The 16,390-nt window shown below is 55.4% G+C and overlaps 1 protein-coding gene across 11 annotated transcripts in view; it reads right to left on the minus strand.

Moving 5' to 3' along the window:
• Positions 1 to 16,390, minus strand: part of FBN3 (fibrillin 3) — a 312,259-nt gene that overhangs the window by 91,162 nt on the left and 204,707 nt on the right. For all 11 annotated transcript variants that reach the window (XR_012156160.1, XM_073323920.1, XM_073323921.1 and 8 more), the window contains 5 exons: positions 14,430 to 14,555; positions 11,313 to 11,435; positions 10,264 to 10,539; positions 4,826 to 4,879; positions 78 to 203 (listed from right to left, as the gene is read on the minus strand). Coding sequence is in view for 10 of the 11 variants with exons in the window: in XM_073323920.1 (XP_073180021.1) it covers positions 78 to 203; positions 4,826 to 4,879; positions 10,264 to 10,539; positions 11,313 to 11,435; positions 14,430 to 14,555 (705 nt within the window). In the remaining variant the exon portion in view is untranslated. The remainder of the gene's footprint in view (positions 1 to 77; positions 204 to 4,825; positions 4,880 to 10,263; positions 10,540 to 11,312; positions 11,436 to 14,429; positions 14,556 to 16,390) is intronic.

Here is a 16,390-nt window from a genome sequence, read left to right on the forward strand (position 1 = left end):
ACCTGCCATGCTCTGAGCACAGCCTGGGCCTCCAGCCAGAGGCTGCCCACACTGCCCGCTGCCCGGCCGGAACTCACCCACGCAGTTCTTGCCCGTGGGATCTGACTCGTAGCCCAGGTTGCAGATGCAGCGGTAACTCCCGCGCAGGTTCTCACACATGCCGTTGGGGCAGATGTCCGGGTTGAGGGCGCACTCATTGATATCTGTGCAGGGGAAGGAGCCACACAGAACGATGGAGCAGGAACAGCGGCTGACTCCCGAATGTTCCCCAGCCTCCAACGCTGCACCCGCTGCTGCCCGCAGGCCCCTCCTAACTACCCCTCTGCTGACACTCCCTCGCCTCCCCCCACCCAGCAGAGTGCATGGCCAGTGCTGGGAGTGCAGCATGGCTCTGCCCCCCAGCCCTGCCCCTAGAGGAGTCTCCAGGGTTCAGAGGGCAAGGGCTTCTACCCAGCACTCAGCAGTGTGATTCCTGGCCGGCAGAAACCTTCCCCGTGGCACGGAAATGCAGCTACCTCCATGGGAGTGAGTCTGGTGCAGAGCACACACTGGGGGCACAGGGCTAATGGGGGCCACAAAGCCCCCTAGCCCTATGGGCGGAGTGCAGTTCCTCCTGCCTGGGGAGCGCCCACGAGAACGCCCCGAGCCGTGCACTGAGTCAGTGTGACCTCTGTCCATGTCCGTCCGCTGCCCCGTCAGTGCGGGAGCAGAGCTATTGCAAGGGGAATAACAGCCCCCATCCGAGGAGCCGTTTGCTCCTTTGATTAAAAGTTGGATTCTCAGAAGACTCTGGCATCGATGCCCTGCAGCACCCCAGAGCGGGGGGAAGGAAACACCCTTCCACTGGCCTGGGGTCTCTCCCACCGACCATGTGGCGTGCCAAGCCCAGGCAGGCAGCAGGCGTGTGATTCACAGGGGGCAGTGCTGGGCATGAGACCAGGGAGCTGCCTTAGGAGGTGGGAGACTCAGCCCGGTGCACAGAGCCAGTGCAGCCTGACAGCAGGTCCAGCTGAGCGCCAGCCATCCCCGCCTGCCATTGGCAGTCTACACATCCCCCCGCCCAGGAACACCGAAGGAGGTGTGAGCCGGGCGCCGTGCCAGCATGCTGAGGGCAGGAGCCACCGCAGGGAATCTGCACATGCCCTCCACTACACCCAAGGCAGCACTGCCTGCTGGGGCCGGGGGCTGGCAAGGAGGTAGGAGAAGCCACTGGGTTGGCAGGGTGCCACCCAGGTGTCGTGGAGAGCAGTCTCAGGGCAGCTGGGCTAGAAGCAGGGGCAAGGAATGGCCCCCAGGTAGCACCCGCATGCCCACTGCACTCTCCCTGCTGAACTGAACTCGCCCACCCGGCTGGCCACGCACTGAGCTCACAGGAAGGGGACAGGCCAAAGTCAATTTCTTTTTCCTATTGTTGCCATCAAGAGCTGTCTGAGCTGCAGCCCATGTGCCCTGGCAGGTGTGGGGGGGCCCCGTAGTCCTGGCAGTGGTGTGCAGGAGGGCTGTGCATGTCTGGCAGAGGGCGAAGAGCTGGAGGGGGCTGGCTAGCAGGGTGGGACAAGTCGCAGCCTAAAAACCCCTGGGAACTTCCAGTGCCTGGAACAAACCTGCCCCAAATGGATGGCTCTGTTCCACAGGACTGTGAGGTGGATTCAGGGCTCTGTACTGGCTGGACGGTGCAGCGGGTTGGACTCAAGGCTCAGTGCCAGGCCACACAGTGCAGTGGACTGGGCTCAGGGCTCAGTGCCAGGCTACACAGTGCAGCGGGCTGGGCTTAGGGCTCAGTGCTAGGCCGCATGGCACAGTGGGCTGGACTCAAGGCTCAGTGCCAGGCCGAACGGTGCAGTGGGCTGAGCTCAGGGGCTTGGACTGTCTGCAAGGTGCAGCGGGCTGGGTTTAGAGCCCCAGGCCAGCTACATGGAGCAATGGGCAGGGCTCAGGGCCCAGTGCCAGGCCAGACTGAGCAGCAGGCTAGGGTCAGAGCCCTGGGCTGGCTGCATGGCAAAGTGGGTTGGTCTTTGACCCATGGTCACGCCCAGGAGGCTGGCAGCTGGGGCACAGCATCCTAGGCTTGAGTTCCAGGAACTTTCTGGAGTGTGTAAAGCCTGCACCAAGCCTGCCATGCAGGAGCGTGGCCCATAGCTGCAATCAGTGCCCACATGGCCTGTTAATCAGCTGCAGAGCTGGCTGCTTGCCATCCTGGGGAAGGTTTTTCAGCATGCCCACCTGGGAGCATGTGTCTGACCAAAGAAGTGCCCTGGGCTAGGCAACGCCCAGGAGCAGACACCTCCTCAGCCTGGCAGACAGCAGCTCCTGCTGCGGCTCTAAAGTGCACCCCTCCACACATTAGGAGCAAAGCTTCAGCACTCAGCCAAGGCAACTCTTCCACTGCGAAGAGAATCCCCTGCCTTGGGGGCCCAATGCAGGCTCCGGCGGACCGAGGGCCAGGCAGCAGTGACTCCAGCCTTGCCGTACTGGGCAGGTGCAAGGCGGTGCAGCCCCATAGCCATGCCAGCCCTGCTAGTCTCTGTGTCTCTGTACGGCTGGGCGAACTCCCGCCCTGAAATTGACTCCCCTACTGCAGTGTGGCAGAGTTCTTGGCCCACATTGGCAGTGACTCTGTGCTCAGGGGCATATCAGATCCTAGCTCCTGGCTAACGGGCACCTGACCTGCAGCCTGGGCAGTGCTGCACCAAGACACAGTGCCCTTAAAGAAGCAGAGGCCTCCAGGGTTTGCCTCTGGCTCCTTCCCATTCAGCAGACTTGGAAAGGCCAGAGCTGTCTGGCTGTGTTGCTCTCTTCCTGCGGATCTGAACACTGCTGAGTGCTGGCAGCATGCTGCCTGCCGCCTGACCTGCCAGCTGTCTACTCCAAAGCCGCCCCTTGGCATCATGCCCCAAATGCCCCAGCATGCTCCCATCGGCTCTGTTCTCTCCGGGAGGCTGCAAACACTGCACGTCCATGAGCCGGGAACTGGCCAGAGCATGGCAGGGACAGGGGAGAGGATGCGCTCGGACACACTCTGAATTCGTGTCGAAGCAGGGCACAAAGCAACACTCTGCAGCCCCAGACACGCAGCCTGCACCAGGGTGCCAAGAACCAGCCGGGTAGTTCAGTACACAGCACAGGGTCTGGAGCTGACCTGGAGAAGTTTGTCTAACATTAAGTTGCTGGCTTTTAAGGCAGAATCAGAGGCATGCAGAGACGTATCCACTCTCACTAGGTACAGACACACTCACACGCATGCACACACAAATGCTCACTCTCACATCCACACTCCCACATGAAAACCAAACCCATGCTCACTCATACACACATGTGCGTGAGGACACGCCTCCTCCCACACAGGCTCATGCGCATACATGTAGTAACCCTGACCCTGGCATTAGCACCTGCTGGAGCTGTCCTGGAGCGAGAGACAGCCAGTGAGAGGGACGCTCGAACTGGGAGGCAGCTCAGGATCTGCCTGAAGGGGGAAGTTGGAAGAAGCTGCTAGAGAAGAAGGGGGGAAGCAGAAGAATCTAGATGCTGAGCCACTGGAGAACTGGAGCTGGGATCAGAGGGGAGGGGATAAAATAGAAGAACAGGAGAATAACAACAGGGGACTGGAAAGTGAGAGGGAGGAAAGAAGGAAAAGAGGACGGGTTTCAAGTCAGGAGAAGCAGAAACAAATAGCTGGGGGTATGTGAGCAGACACTGCTAGAGAAGGGAAGTAGAGGGAAATCAAATCCACAGAGAGAGTCTCAAGGGAAACAACTGAAAGGAAATCTGATTGGTGAAAAAGGGAATTGATCAAAAAGCAGTTTTACAGGAAAACAGATCCTGGAAACAGTAAATGAGAAGCCCACCCACAAAGGACCTACAGTACATGATCAGCTGATTTAACAGCTAGTGAAGGAATACAGTTCAAAGGTGCCCAATGGAGAAGGGAGGGCCCAGTTGGTGAAGAAACCCGCCTGTGGATAAACTCAGTGAAAAGAGGTACAGCTGCAGGAAAAGCGAATCAAAGGAGCACTTCCGGCCAAAGGGAAGCAAAGAACAGGCCAGTGAGAGCAGCACTGGACTTAGAGCCAAGGAGAGGAAAAGTCGGGTCTTCTCCGAAGTGACACAGTAGATTGTTTACTCATCTCTTATGTTCACGTTAACCACAATGCACACTGCACAGAGTCAGGAAGAGTAACCAATGGTCATGTGTTGATAACCTACAAGTAATTAGTATACGTAGTAAAAAGAAAAGGAGGACTTGTGGCACCTTAGAGACCAACCAATTTATTTATACAGCTGTAGCTCACGAAAGCTCATGCTCAAATAAATTGGTTAGTCTCTAAGGTGCCACAAGTCCTCCTTTTCTTTTTGCAAATACAGACTAACACGGCTGTTACTCTGAAACCTATACGTAGTAAGTACTTGGTAATGTTCTATGTTATTTATGCTCTTGATACAATCTTTGGGTTTTCCCTTATAAAGTTCTAAACATTTAAATGATCCTTTTGCCCCTGCCTCTCCTCACAGCTAGCTTAGCTTAGCCGGGTCACTGTGCACATATACATAGTTACCCAACCCACACGCATGGCCACACACTCATGTAAATGCACACACACTTCGTTATAAGCAACTGAAAGCAGGGGCTTCAATGGGAAGTGTTAGGCAACCTTAATTATGGGCAACTCCTTATAATATGACAGGTTTCAGAATAGCAGCTGTGTTAGTCTGTATCTGCAAAAAGAAAAGGAGAACTGTGGCACCTTAGAGAGTAAACAATTTGTTAGTCTCTACGGTGCCCCAAGTCCTCCTTTCCCTATAATATGGTGCTTGGGGAAGCCCTTACCTCTGCCATCAGCTGTTATTCCTATGCCGCTGCTGCAGAGTGCCTGGAATTCGGCTGTGGAGAGAAGTTTGACAGTTAGATTCATTTGCTCGTCTGTACAGTATTAACAAAACGAGATCATTTCAAAACCGAACAGAACCGTTTCAATGATGATGATGATTATTATTTGCTGTAGTATCACATCATGAGCCTGCAGAACGCTGGCTGTCTGTAATAATGGATTATACATTTTTAAAATACAACTCTTTAATATTGCAATTACTTTTGAGTGCAACAGGGGAAGGGTCCCCATCACCAGTTCAGCATTGCAGGATCACCTGCCGAAATGCATTCCATACAAGAATCTAACCTAGTGCACTACACAATATCAGCTGAGCACGTGTTCAATGGATTAAGAACTAGCTGACTGACAGATCTCCAAAAGTAGTTGTCAGTGGTGACTCATCGTGGAATGGGGCTGTTTCCAGTGGGGCTCTACAGGGATTGATGCTAGGCCCGATGCTTTTCAACATTTTCGTCAACTATCTGGAAGTAAATGTAAACTCCCTGCTGATAACATTTGCAGATGCCACAATAGTGCGGATGGTAAATAACGATGAAAACATGGCTGTCCTACTGAGCTATCTGGATCACGCGGTAAGCTGGGCCCATTGAAATGAAATATAGTTGAACACAACCAAGTGCAAGGTCAGACATCTAGGAACAAGGAATGCAGGTCACACCCACAGAATGAGAGACTTTGTCCTGCTTAGCAGGGACTCTGAACAGGCATTAGGGACTAGAGTGGACAAGCAGCTCGACACGAGCTCCCAGTGTGATGCTGTGGCAAAAATGGCTGATGTGATCCCTGGATGTATAAAGAAGGGAGTGGTGAGTAGGAGCAAGGAGGTGATTTTACCTCAGTATATGGCATTGGTGAGACAATACTGGACACTGCGTCCAGTTCTGGAATCCACATTTCTACAAGGATGTTGCAAAATTGCAGAAGGTTCAGAAAAGCGCCACAAAATGATTTGAGGGCTGGAGAGAATGCCTGACCGTGGGAGATTTAAAGAACTTGATCTGTTTAGCTGATCAGAAAGAAGATTGAGAGGTCACTCAATTACGGTGCCTAAACACCATCCCAGGGAGAAATGCTCGGTTCTAAAGAGCTGCTTAGTCTAGCTGCGAAAGGCAGAACAAGAACCAATGCCTGGAAACTGAAGCCAGACAAATTCAGAATAGAAATTGGGCCCATTTTAACAGTGAGGGTGATTAACCAAGGGAAGTGGTGGATTCTCCATCTCTTGATGTCTTCAGATCAAAGCTGGGGGCCTTTCTGGAAGGTCTGCTTAGCCAAACCCAAGTTATTGGGCTCACTACTGGAGTAACTGGGTGAAATGGCCTGTGCTATGTAGGAGGGCAGCCTAGATGATCTAATGGTCCCTTCTGGCCTTCAACTCTATGAACCTATGGAACTGTGAGACCTCAGAGTGGTAGTAAGGCTGCACCGTCAAGCCAGGAAATGACAAAGGGAGGGTTTCTTGGGTATTCACATACCTACACTGCACGTCTGCTCTCTTTAAACAACAAACAGTCACCCAGGAAAGTTCAGTGTTATCAAAGGAAACAGAGTCGAGACTATTTCGTACGTGCAACATGGCTGAGGAAACACTGGAGCTTCTGAGATCCAAATGTGGCCAAATGCTGTTTGGAGTTGCCTGCCCTGGGAGTGTGACTGGCCAGCTGTGACATCACACTCGGGAGAATTTGGGCATTTCATTTCCCTGGCCCTTTAAAGAAAGAAAAGATGAAGAAATGAGGTAAAAGCAACCCAGAGTCCCCAGCATGCTGCCTAACCAGCACCGACGGGCCTCTTGGCAGTCAGGAGGAATCACTTCTAGTACCCAGGCCCACGGTTATGTGGGACTCTAGCCTGCAAGCACCTGTACACGCAGTCCCTGCTGACAGCACAGGCAGCCCCAGTGACTTGCATGAATGCTTGGACCTGCTCCTGCAGTCCCTTATGCACATGCACATCTTTGCTTATGTGAGAAAAGTTCCCCATGTGCTGACTGCTTGCAGGATTGGGCCCCTGAAGGCTTAAGAGCTGTTGTTTACTGTGCAGGCTTCACACAGTACTTTCATGTGCTCATCACTTTGTTAGCACAAACCCAGGTTTTCAAGCCTAATGAAGCCCAGGGAGGAATAATACACCCCCCCCCCAGGCATGAACCTGAGCGTTCCAGCCATTTCCAGATATCTGCATGAACAAAACACACCAGTGCACGTATTAGTCATTTCACTCTGAATAACTCAAAAATGGCTGAGCGCAATTGGGTCAAACTTTTCCAGACACACAAAACCCCTCACCTTTGGGCAGAGAGCCAGCATGGGAAACGTCCCGCCAAAAGGAGCCCGTAACTTATGAGCCTGTGCAGCACTTTTGCAACTTTTATGTCAGCAGCTGTTAGCAGCAACGACTAGAATTAGATGTAAAAATGGCCTAGCACAGTGCTCCCCCCACCGCTTCCGAGAGCATTGCACATCTCAATGGTGAGACGGCCCCTAAGCACCTCACGTAGCACCGGTGAGGCTAAGGAAGAAAGGAGAGCAGCAGAATACGGAACCTGGACTTCAGAAAAGCAGACTTTGACTCCCTCCGGGAACTGATGGGCAGGATCCCCTGGGAGAATAACATGAGGGGGAAAGGAGTCCAGGAGAGCGGGCTGTATTTTAAAGAATCCTTATTGAGGTTACAGGAACAAACCATCCCGATGTGTAGAAAGAATAGAAAATATGGCAGGCGACCAGCTTGGCTTCACAGTGAAATCCTTGCTGATCTTAAACACAAAAAAGAAGCTTACAAGAAGTGGAAGACTGGACAAATGACCAGGGAAGAGTATAAAAATATAGCTCACGCATGCAGGAGTGAAATCAGGAAGGCCACTTCACACTTGGAGTTGCAGCTAGCAAGAGATGTTAAGAGTAACAAGAAGGGTTTCTTCAGGTATGTTATCAACAAGAAGAAAGTCAAGGAAAGTGTTGAATGAGGGAGGTAGCCTAGTGACAGAGGATGTGGAAAAAGCGAATGTACTCAATGCTTTTTTTGCCTCTGCCTTCAAGAACAAGGTCAGCTCCCAGACTACTGCACTGGGCAGCACAGCATGGTGAGGAGGTGACCAGCCCTCTGTGGAGAAAGAAGTGGTTCGGGACTATTTAGAAAAGCTGGACGAGCACAAGTCCATGGGGCCGGATGCGCTGCATCTGAGAGTGCTAAAGGAGTTGGCGGATGCGATTGCAGAGCCACTGGCCATTTGAAAACTTCTGGCGATCGGGGGAAGTCCCGGACGACTGGAAAAAGGCTAATGTAGTGACCATCTTTAAAAAAGGGAAGAAGGAGGATCCGGGGAACTACAGGCCAGTCAGCCTCACCTCAGTCCCTGGAAAAATCATGGAGCATGTCCTCAAGGAATCAATTCTGAAGCACTTAGAGGAGAGGAAAGTGATCAGGAACAGTCAGCATGGATTCACCAAGGGCAAGTCATGACTGACTAATCTAATTGCCTTCTATGACAAGATAACTGGCTCTGTGGATGAGGGGAAAGCGATGGACATATTATTCCTTGACTTTAGCAAAGCTTTTGACACAGTCTCCCACAGCATTCTTGCCAACAAGTTAAAGAAGTATGGGCTGGATGAATGGACTATAAGGTGGATAGAAAGCTGGCTAGATTGTCGGGCTCAGCGGGTAGTGATCAATGGCTCCATGTCTAGTTGGCAGCCGGTATCAAGTGGAGTGCCCCATGGGTCGGTCCTGGGGCCGGTTTTGTTCAATATCATCATTAATGATCTGGAGGATGGCATGGATTGCCCCCTCAGCAAGTTTGCAGATGACACTAAATTGAGAGGAGAGGTAGATACGCTGGAGGGTAGGGATAGGATACAGAGGGACCTAGAAAAATGAGAGGATTGGGCCAAAAGAAATCTGATGAGGTTCAAGAAGGACAAGTGCAGAGTCCTGAGGACGGAAGAATCCCATGCACCGCTACAGACTAGGGACTGAATGGCTCGGCAGCAGTTCTGCAGAAAAGGACCGAGGAGTTACAGTGGACGAGAAGCTGGATATGAGTCAACAGTGTGCCCTTGTTGCCAAGAAGGCCAATGGCATTTTGGGCTGTATAAGTAGGGGCATTGCCAGCAGATCAAGGGACGTGATCGTTCCCCTTTATTCGACATTGGTGAGGCCTCATCTGGAGTACTGTGTCCAGTTTTGGGCCCCACACTACAAGAAGTATATCGAAAAATTGGAAAGAGTCCAGCAGAGGGCAACAAAAATGATTAGGGGACTGGAACACATGACTCATGAGGAGAGGCTGAGGGAACTGGGATTGTTTAGTGGAAGAGAAGAATGAGGGGGGATTTGATAGCTGCTTTCAACTACCTGAAAGGGGGTTCCAAAGAGGGTGGATCTAGACTGTTCTCAGTGGTTGCAGATGACAGAACGAGGAGTAATGGTTTCAAGTTGCAGTGGGGGAGGTTTAGGTTGGATATTAGGAAAAACTTTCTCACTAGGAGGGTGGTGAAACACTGGAATGGGTTACCTAGGGAGGTGGTGGAATCTCCATCCTTGGAGGTTTTTACGGCCCAGTTTGAGAAAGCCCTGGCTGGGATGATTTAGTTGGGGATTGGTCCCGCTTTGAGCAGGGGGTGGGACTAGATACCTCCTGAGGTCCCTTCTAACCCTGAGATTCTCGGATTCTCTGATAACAGTCCTGTGGCAAGTGCAGCAACCGCCTCCACGCAAGGGACACTGGGGAGTCACAGGCGTTTTAGCTTTTTCCTATAGGATTTGGCAGCTGGAAGCAGAGGAACCAGCACCGTATGGGCAGCTGGCCAGCCATGGATCAGCAGCCACAGGCGCCAACTCCGTGCGTGCTCTGGGGCTGGAGCACCCACAGCAAAAAATAGTGGGTGCTCAGCATGGGGGCTGGAACAGTTTGTACAGTCGGGGGCTGAGAGCTTTTGATCCAAACTCTAAACCCTGTATGTGATGGAACCGCTTCAAGCCAGGGGTGCAGCAGCCCCCCCGCAGAACGCCTAGCCACAGCTCGGGGAGGGGCTGGGGGAGGAGAAGGAGCTTTGGGGAGGGGATGGAGCAGGGGTGGGAAGAGGCAGGGCACAGGTGGGGCCTTGGGGGAGGAAGTGGTGTGGGAGCAGGGCTTCAGGGCAGAGCGCCCTGGAGGAAAGGTTAAACTCAGCACCTGTACGAGCAGCGTGGGCTCTAGAGAGCCCCGTTTGGGAAGCACTGTGTAGCTAGCCCATGATGCAGAGCATCCGTGGCCATTCCAGGACACTTGTGATGCTTGTGCTGGATGGGCTGGTCCACCCCAGAGGGATCCTGCAGCTCTGAGCACGTTCCCCTTGGATTTCCACAAACACACAGCCGTGGCGCTCACCCGAGTTTTTGGCCGGGCAGGGCTGGCAGGGCTCTCCAAAGCCATGGTCAGGGTTAGCACAGCAGCATTCGGACTTGGTGACTGCTCCTGGGAAGGGGCGAGCACAGGTGCCCTTCTTAATGCCTCCATAGCAGGTGCTGCGCATGTGGGTGTCCACGCACACCCGCCCGTCCACGCCGATAGCCAGGCCGCCCAGGCACTCACAGCGAAAGGAGCCCTCCGTGTTAATGCACCAGCCGTTCATGCAGATGCCAGGAGTCTCGCACTCGTCAATGTCTAAGAAGGAAGCACACAGTGGCTGTTACCTACTGACTGGCGGCAGGACAGGCAGGGAAGGGGTTCAGTCTCCAACAGGGAGACTCTCAGGGGCTCCGTAGCTTAGGGAAGGGCCCCCAGCACGCATGGCTGCAGCACTCAATGTAGTTTGCCCTTGGCTCGCCCTGGCTGGCTGGGGCTAGCAGGGTGCCCAGTTCTCTAGCTCCCTCCAACTGCTCAGCATGAGGCTCCTTCACTTCAACCAATTACTGGGTGAAACCGGAGTGTTGCCTTCTCCCCCTGCATCCTCCAGCCCTCTGAGAGCAGCCTCCCCCATCCCCAGGGCACCCTCCAGCCCTCTGAGAGCAGCCCCCTCCACCCCATGCACCCTCCAGCCCTCTGAGAGCAGGCTTGCTCCCCAACCATGGCACCCTCCAGCCCTCTGAGAGCAGCCTCCCCCATCCCACGGCACCCTCCAGCCCTCTGAGAGCAGCCTCCCCCATCCCATGGCACCCTCCAGTCCTCTGAGAGCAGGCTTGCTCCCCGACCATGGCACCCTCCAGCCCTCTGAGAGCAGGCCCACTCCCTCCCCCCCAAGCAGACTGGCACTCCTGGCTCTGCTGCTTAGCCTGGTGGGAGAGCAGAAAATTCAGCCAGTACCACAGGTATATGGAGCCACATGCCTGGCCCTCCACTCCCCCCGCTGCCTCCCTTCACTCCCGCTGCACAGACACCCAGAGACACCCGGCGCACACCAGGACCGGGGGAGGGACCGACCCCTGCAGTCTACGCACCAACACAGTAGCGCCCATTGGGAGCCAGCACAAAGCCGGGTTTACAGATGCATTTGAAGCTGCCGTCTTCATTAATACACATCCCATTGAGGCACATGTTGGTCGTGGCGCATTCATCGTGGTCTGGGGGATGACAAAAAGCATGAGCAGAGCCTGCAAGGTGCAGCAGGGCTTCTGGGCTTGGCTCCTTCTGTTCCCTGCCCGGCCCTGCACGCGCCAATCGCGGTTTGCCCCAGCACTACGGATGGGTTCAGAGCAGCCCTGGGCCTGCGCGGCCCCCAGGCTGGACAGTGAGAACGTCTGCCAGTGCAGTGCCAGGCAGAGCCACGGTCCCCCGGCACACGATCACTTCGCAACGCGTGCTGCCATCTCCTGGCCCCCGAGCTGGGCCCCCCCAGGGACCTCCGTAAGCAGAGCGCTCCGGGCCGGGGCTCCGCACATGCCAACAGCGAGAGAAAGCCCCTTCGAATCCCACTGCAGAGCCAGGTGCTGCCTCTCTGACCCGCATCTGCAGGGGTGGGGCTGGAGGGAGGATTTGTGCTGCCACTGGGGGAGGGGCAGCAAGAGCCCCGGTGGCTTTGTGCAGTGACAGAAGAGGGGCAGCACAATGCAGTGCATGCTGAGCCAACAGCACCCAAGGGAGAGGGGCCACCCACGGAGCCAGCAGCACCCAAGGGACGGGGCTACCGGCTGAGCCAGCAGCACCCAAGGGAGAGAGGCCACCCACTGAGCCAACAGCACCCAAGGGAAAGGGGCCACCCACGGAGCCAGCAGCACCCAAGGGATGGGGCTACCAGCTGAGCCAACAGCACCCAAGGGAGAGGGGCCACCCACGGAGCCAGCAGCACCCAAGGGACGGGGCTACCGGCTGAGCCAGCAGCACCCAAGGGAGAGAGGCCACCCACTGAGCCAACAGCACCCAAGGGAAAGGGGCCACCCACGGAGCCAGCAGCACCCAAGGGATGGGGCTACCGGCTGAGCCAACAGCACCCAAGGGAGAGGGGCCACCCACGGAGCCAGCAGCACCCAAGGGACGGGGCTACCGGCTGAGCCAGCAGCACCCAAGGGAGAGAGGCCACCCACTGAGCCAACAGCACCCAAGGGAGAGGGGCTACCCACGGAGCCAGCAGCACCCAAGGGACAGGGCTACCGGCTGAGCCAACAGCACCCAAGGGAGAGGGGCCACCCACGGAGCCAGCAGCACCCAAGGGACGGGGCTACCGGCTGAGCCAACAGCACCCAAGGGAGAGGGGCCACCCACGGAGCCAGCAGCACCCAAGGGACGGGGCTACCAGCTGAGCCAGCAGCACCCAAGGGAGAGAGTCCACCCACTGAGCCAGCAGCACCCAAGGGACGGGGCTACCGGCTGAGCCAACAGCACCGAAGGGAGAGGGGCCACCCACGGAGCCAGCAGCACCCAAGGGACAGGGCTACCAGCTGAGCCAGCAGCACCCAAGGGAGAGAGTCCACCCACTGAGCCAGCAGCACCCAAGGGACGGGGCTACTGGCTGAGCCAGCAGCACCCAAGGGAGAGGGGCCACCCACTGAGCCAGCCGCACCTTACACAAAGGACTATTCGTACGCAAACCATGGGAAGGTTTGGTTCTTTGCTAACAACTAAATGAAACCCGGGGCTGGGACACCCTCTGAGCACCCATCACCATAGTAGGCTATCACAATGGTCCAGGCACTGGCCCTCCCAGCTGCCTGGGGAGCAGGGCAGTGCTATTCTCCCCAGGGTGTGTGGGGGGGCACTGAGGCCCACAGAAGCTGAGCAACTGGCCCAACACAGCAGGTCTGTGGGCAAGGAGTGACTTGAACCCATTACTCCCGCATCCTAGGGCAGGGCCCTGCCCATTGGGCTGCCCTTCCTCTTAAGGAGGGGAATGGGAGCTTCGGAGGCACAGGGTGGATTTTTCTGAGGCACAATGTGACCCTCCCTGTTCTGGAGGAACCCTGTGGGAAAAGCAAGATTTCGCTGGCTCCCCTTGGCAAGTGGGGCCTGAGTCTGGCAGCAAAGCAAGGACTGCAGGAAATTGGGAAAGGAAGGTTCCCACCCCCTTCCCTCAGCCACAGAGTCATCCCCCCAGCCCTTGCCAGGCATGGCGTTTATTCTGCTCTTTGTTTAGCTGCCGGGGGGCTGGAGGCAGATGAGCCTTTTGGCCCCTAGAGCGGTGGGGGCAGTTGGGGAAGGCAGGATAAACAGGTGAGTTGGATATTTCTACCACAACAAAATCTTTAGCAATGCTGATGTTTAGCTGATCCTTGTTGGGCTTCAGCGCTAACCTCTCCGAGATGAAAATCCAGCTATCACACCTCATGTCCACCTACCGCCGCAGGCTGCCTCAGGCCGACAGCACTGCCTCTGCTTTCATTCCCTTCACGTATTAAGGGTTAATACACAACCGGAAGGGGTTGAAGCCATTTCTTTAAGGAAAGTTTAAAATTTCTTGCGGATTCCTCCTCTGTGGGACCCAAAGGCCGGGTACCAAGGGCAAGCTGCAGGAGCTAATGATGGGGCTGTGTACAAATCATGCCCCACAGCAAGGAGGCCAGGGCTGGCTAGTCCTGGATGGGCCTGCAAAGCCTTTCCCAGATACTGAGATCCTTAAGAAAATGTCCAGCTGCTGCAGGAATCAGCCCTGGTGACACTTGGGCACCCTGGCAGTGGAGCCAGAGCTGACTTCTGCTCTCTCCTCTTGCGTGGGGCGCAGTGCGGCTGCCAGTGCAGGCTCGCAAAGGTGATGTAAATCTCCCACTAACGATCCCATGGCATGATTCACAAGAGCCCTTGCAAGATCCCTCACTCTCCCTACTTACATGCAGGGAGCAGTTTCTACCAGGTCACTGACTCTTCCCCCCGCCTTCAATGGTTGGGAGATGCTGCTAAACTGCATTCACCCCAGAGGTGGCTGGGTGAGAGCAGAACTCTGTAAAGCCCCTGGGGTCTGGCTCTTCTGGATGAATCTGCTATATATGTGCACGGGATTACTGCTGCTAATGGGTCCAGTTCTGCCCTCCTTCCCTCCCTGCTGGAGTCCGTGGTGTGTGCGTGAGAACAGGAACTGGCCCCATCCAAGGCCTGCAGCTGATCTCATGCTGAAGGAAGCTGCTCACCGACACAGTTCTTGCCATCGGGGGTGATTTCGAAGCCTGCGTTGCAGATGCACTGGAAGCTGCCGTCGGTGTTAACACACCGGCCGTTCCTGCACATGACGCCATTCATGATGCACTCGTCAATATCTGGCAGGGAAACAAACACAGCCAGGTAGCAGCAGACACATGAGCTGCTTGAGCCTCGTAACCCCAGCAATGACTCCCTCTCCATCCAGCTGGAGTCAAGGCCACATAGCCATGGCTGGCTCCTAGGCGAACCCATTCCCAAGGAAGGGCAGGATCCTGCTCTCAGATCCGTGCAGTAGGTCCCGGCTCTGACAGCCCACACTCCCTCCCTGTGCAAGGTGCATCTCCCTGGGGGAGACTTGCTCTGTGCTCCTGGCCCCCTGCAAAAGCCTCTGCCAGCCCCTCTGCCCTCAGCTGCTCGATACAGCCCACGTATGGGCTTGATCTGTAGCTCACTGACACCTCTCTTCCGACTGCGACGGGCTTTGGATCCAGCCCTTCGTCCCATCAGAGAACCCCCTTCCCCAGCCTCGGCCTCCTTCCCTCCCCAGTTACTCTGCTCTGCCTGACCAGGGCTTCAGCCTCCGCGCAGTGAGCAGCACTCGCTGTGGCAGGGCTCGCCTGCTAAACCCAGGGCTGTGAGTTCAATCCTTGAGGGGGCCGTTTAGGGATCTGGGGCAAAAATTGGGGATCAGTCCTGCTGTGAGCAGGGGGTTGGACTAGATGACCTCCTGGGGTCCCTTCCAACCCTGATGTTCTATGATTCTATGACACTGAGTGAGGAGAGTCTGCTAAGCCTGTGACTAGGCCCCAAACTGGCAGGAAGTGACCCATGGGGTAACCGAGTGCTTAGTAGCTGGGCTGGACATTCCAAGACGCCTGAGACTCTGGGTGGGGACCCACTGGAGAAGGTGGGCCTCGGTCCCCACACCTTGCCCCCCTCTCCTTTGCAGTGATCAGCTCTGAGGCAGCAATCAGAGCATGAGGGGATGATTGAGGTTGCAGCTGGGGCCCCCTCTGGGACCACTTGACCAGCAGAACCTTGAGGCCATGAGCTGCCCACTCGGCCAGCTGGTCACCAGCCCTTCCCACTGTAAGGGGGGGATAGGAACCAGGGGAGAAGCTAGAGCGGGGGACAGCGGGTGAGGAGAGAAGCAGCAATGGGAGAAATATGAGCAGAAGCTGGGGAGGGGGTCAGGATAGGAGCAGCAGGGGACATAGAAGCAGGCAGGGAATGGGGCAGGAGCTGAGCGGGGGGGATAGGAGCAGAAGGAGACAAGGGGAGGCTGCGGGGACAGGGACAGAAGGGTCAATTACAGTATCCTCCCCCCAGAACTTGGACTGGAACCCAAGAGTCCTCTATGTTCCCCTGCTGTCAGCAAGAAGCTGTAAAATCCACTGATAGAGTCTGTGTCCCATCACCCCCAGGGCTGGCCTAGGACAACCTCCCCTGGCTACTGGGTCCTCTTAGCTCAAGCGGCAGAGGTCTGTGAGGTGGCTCGAACAGTCCCCACCCTGCCAGTGACCCACCTGGGTGGCAGTCTGATACCGCAGGATGGAATTGCTGGGTTTCACTTTGCTTTTTAAAAGCCTAGGAAATTACCCACAAAACACTACCAGAGTTCCACCATCCAGCACTCAAAAGTTAGGAACTGCCAGACTCGCCCTTGCCCCTTGTGTGTGTGCATTTCGGTGCAGTCTTTAATTGCATGACCCTGCATGACATGATTGCCACTGGGCCCCGCCTCGGTCTTCTCAGGTAGTTTTTCGGGGGATATAATGCCACGCGGGCATAGCTTATTCCTGTGTACGAAAGGGAACAAGCTGAACTGGCATAAGGCCCCTTCATACTGATATAACTGTGCCCACAACTGGGGTTGTACAGATTTAACTAGTTTGGTAAAAATCTCCCTCCGTAATTAAAGGAATTAAACTGGAACAGACCCTCTGTGAAA

This window comes from Lepidochelys kempii, chromosome 25 (genome assembly GCF_965140265.1).
Source record: "Lepidochelys kempii isolate rLepKem1 chromosome 25, rLepKem1.hap2, whole genome shotgun sequence".
Lineage (NCBI taxonomy): Eukaryota > Metazoa > Chordata > Testudines > Cheloniidae > Lepidochelys > Lepidochelys kempii.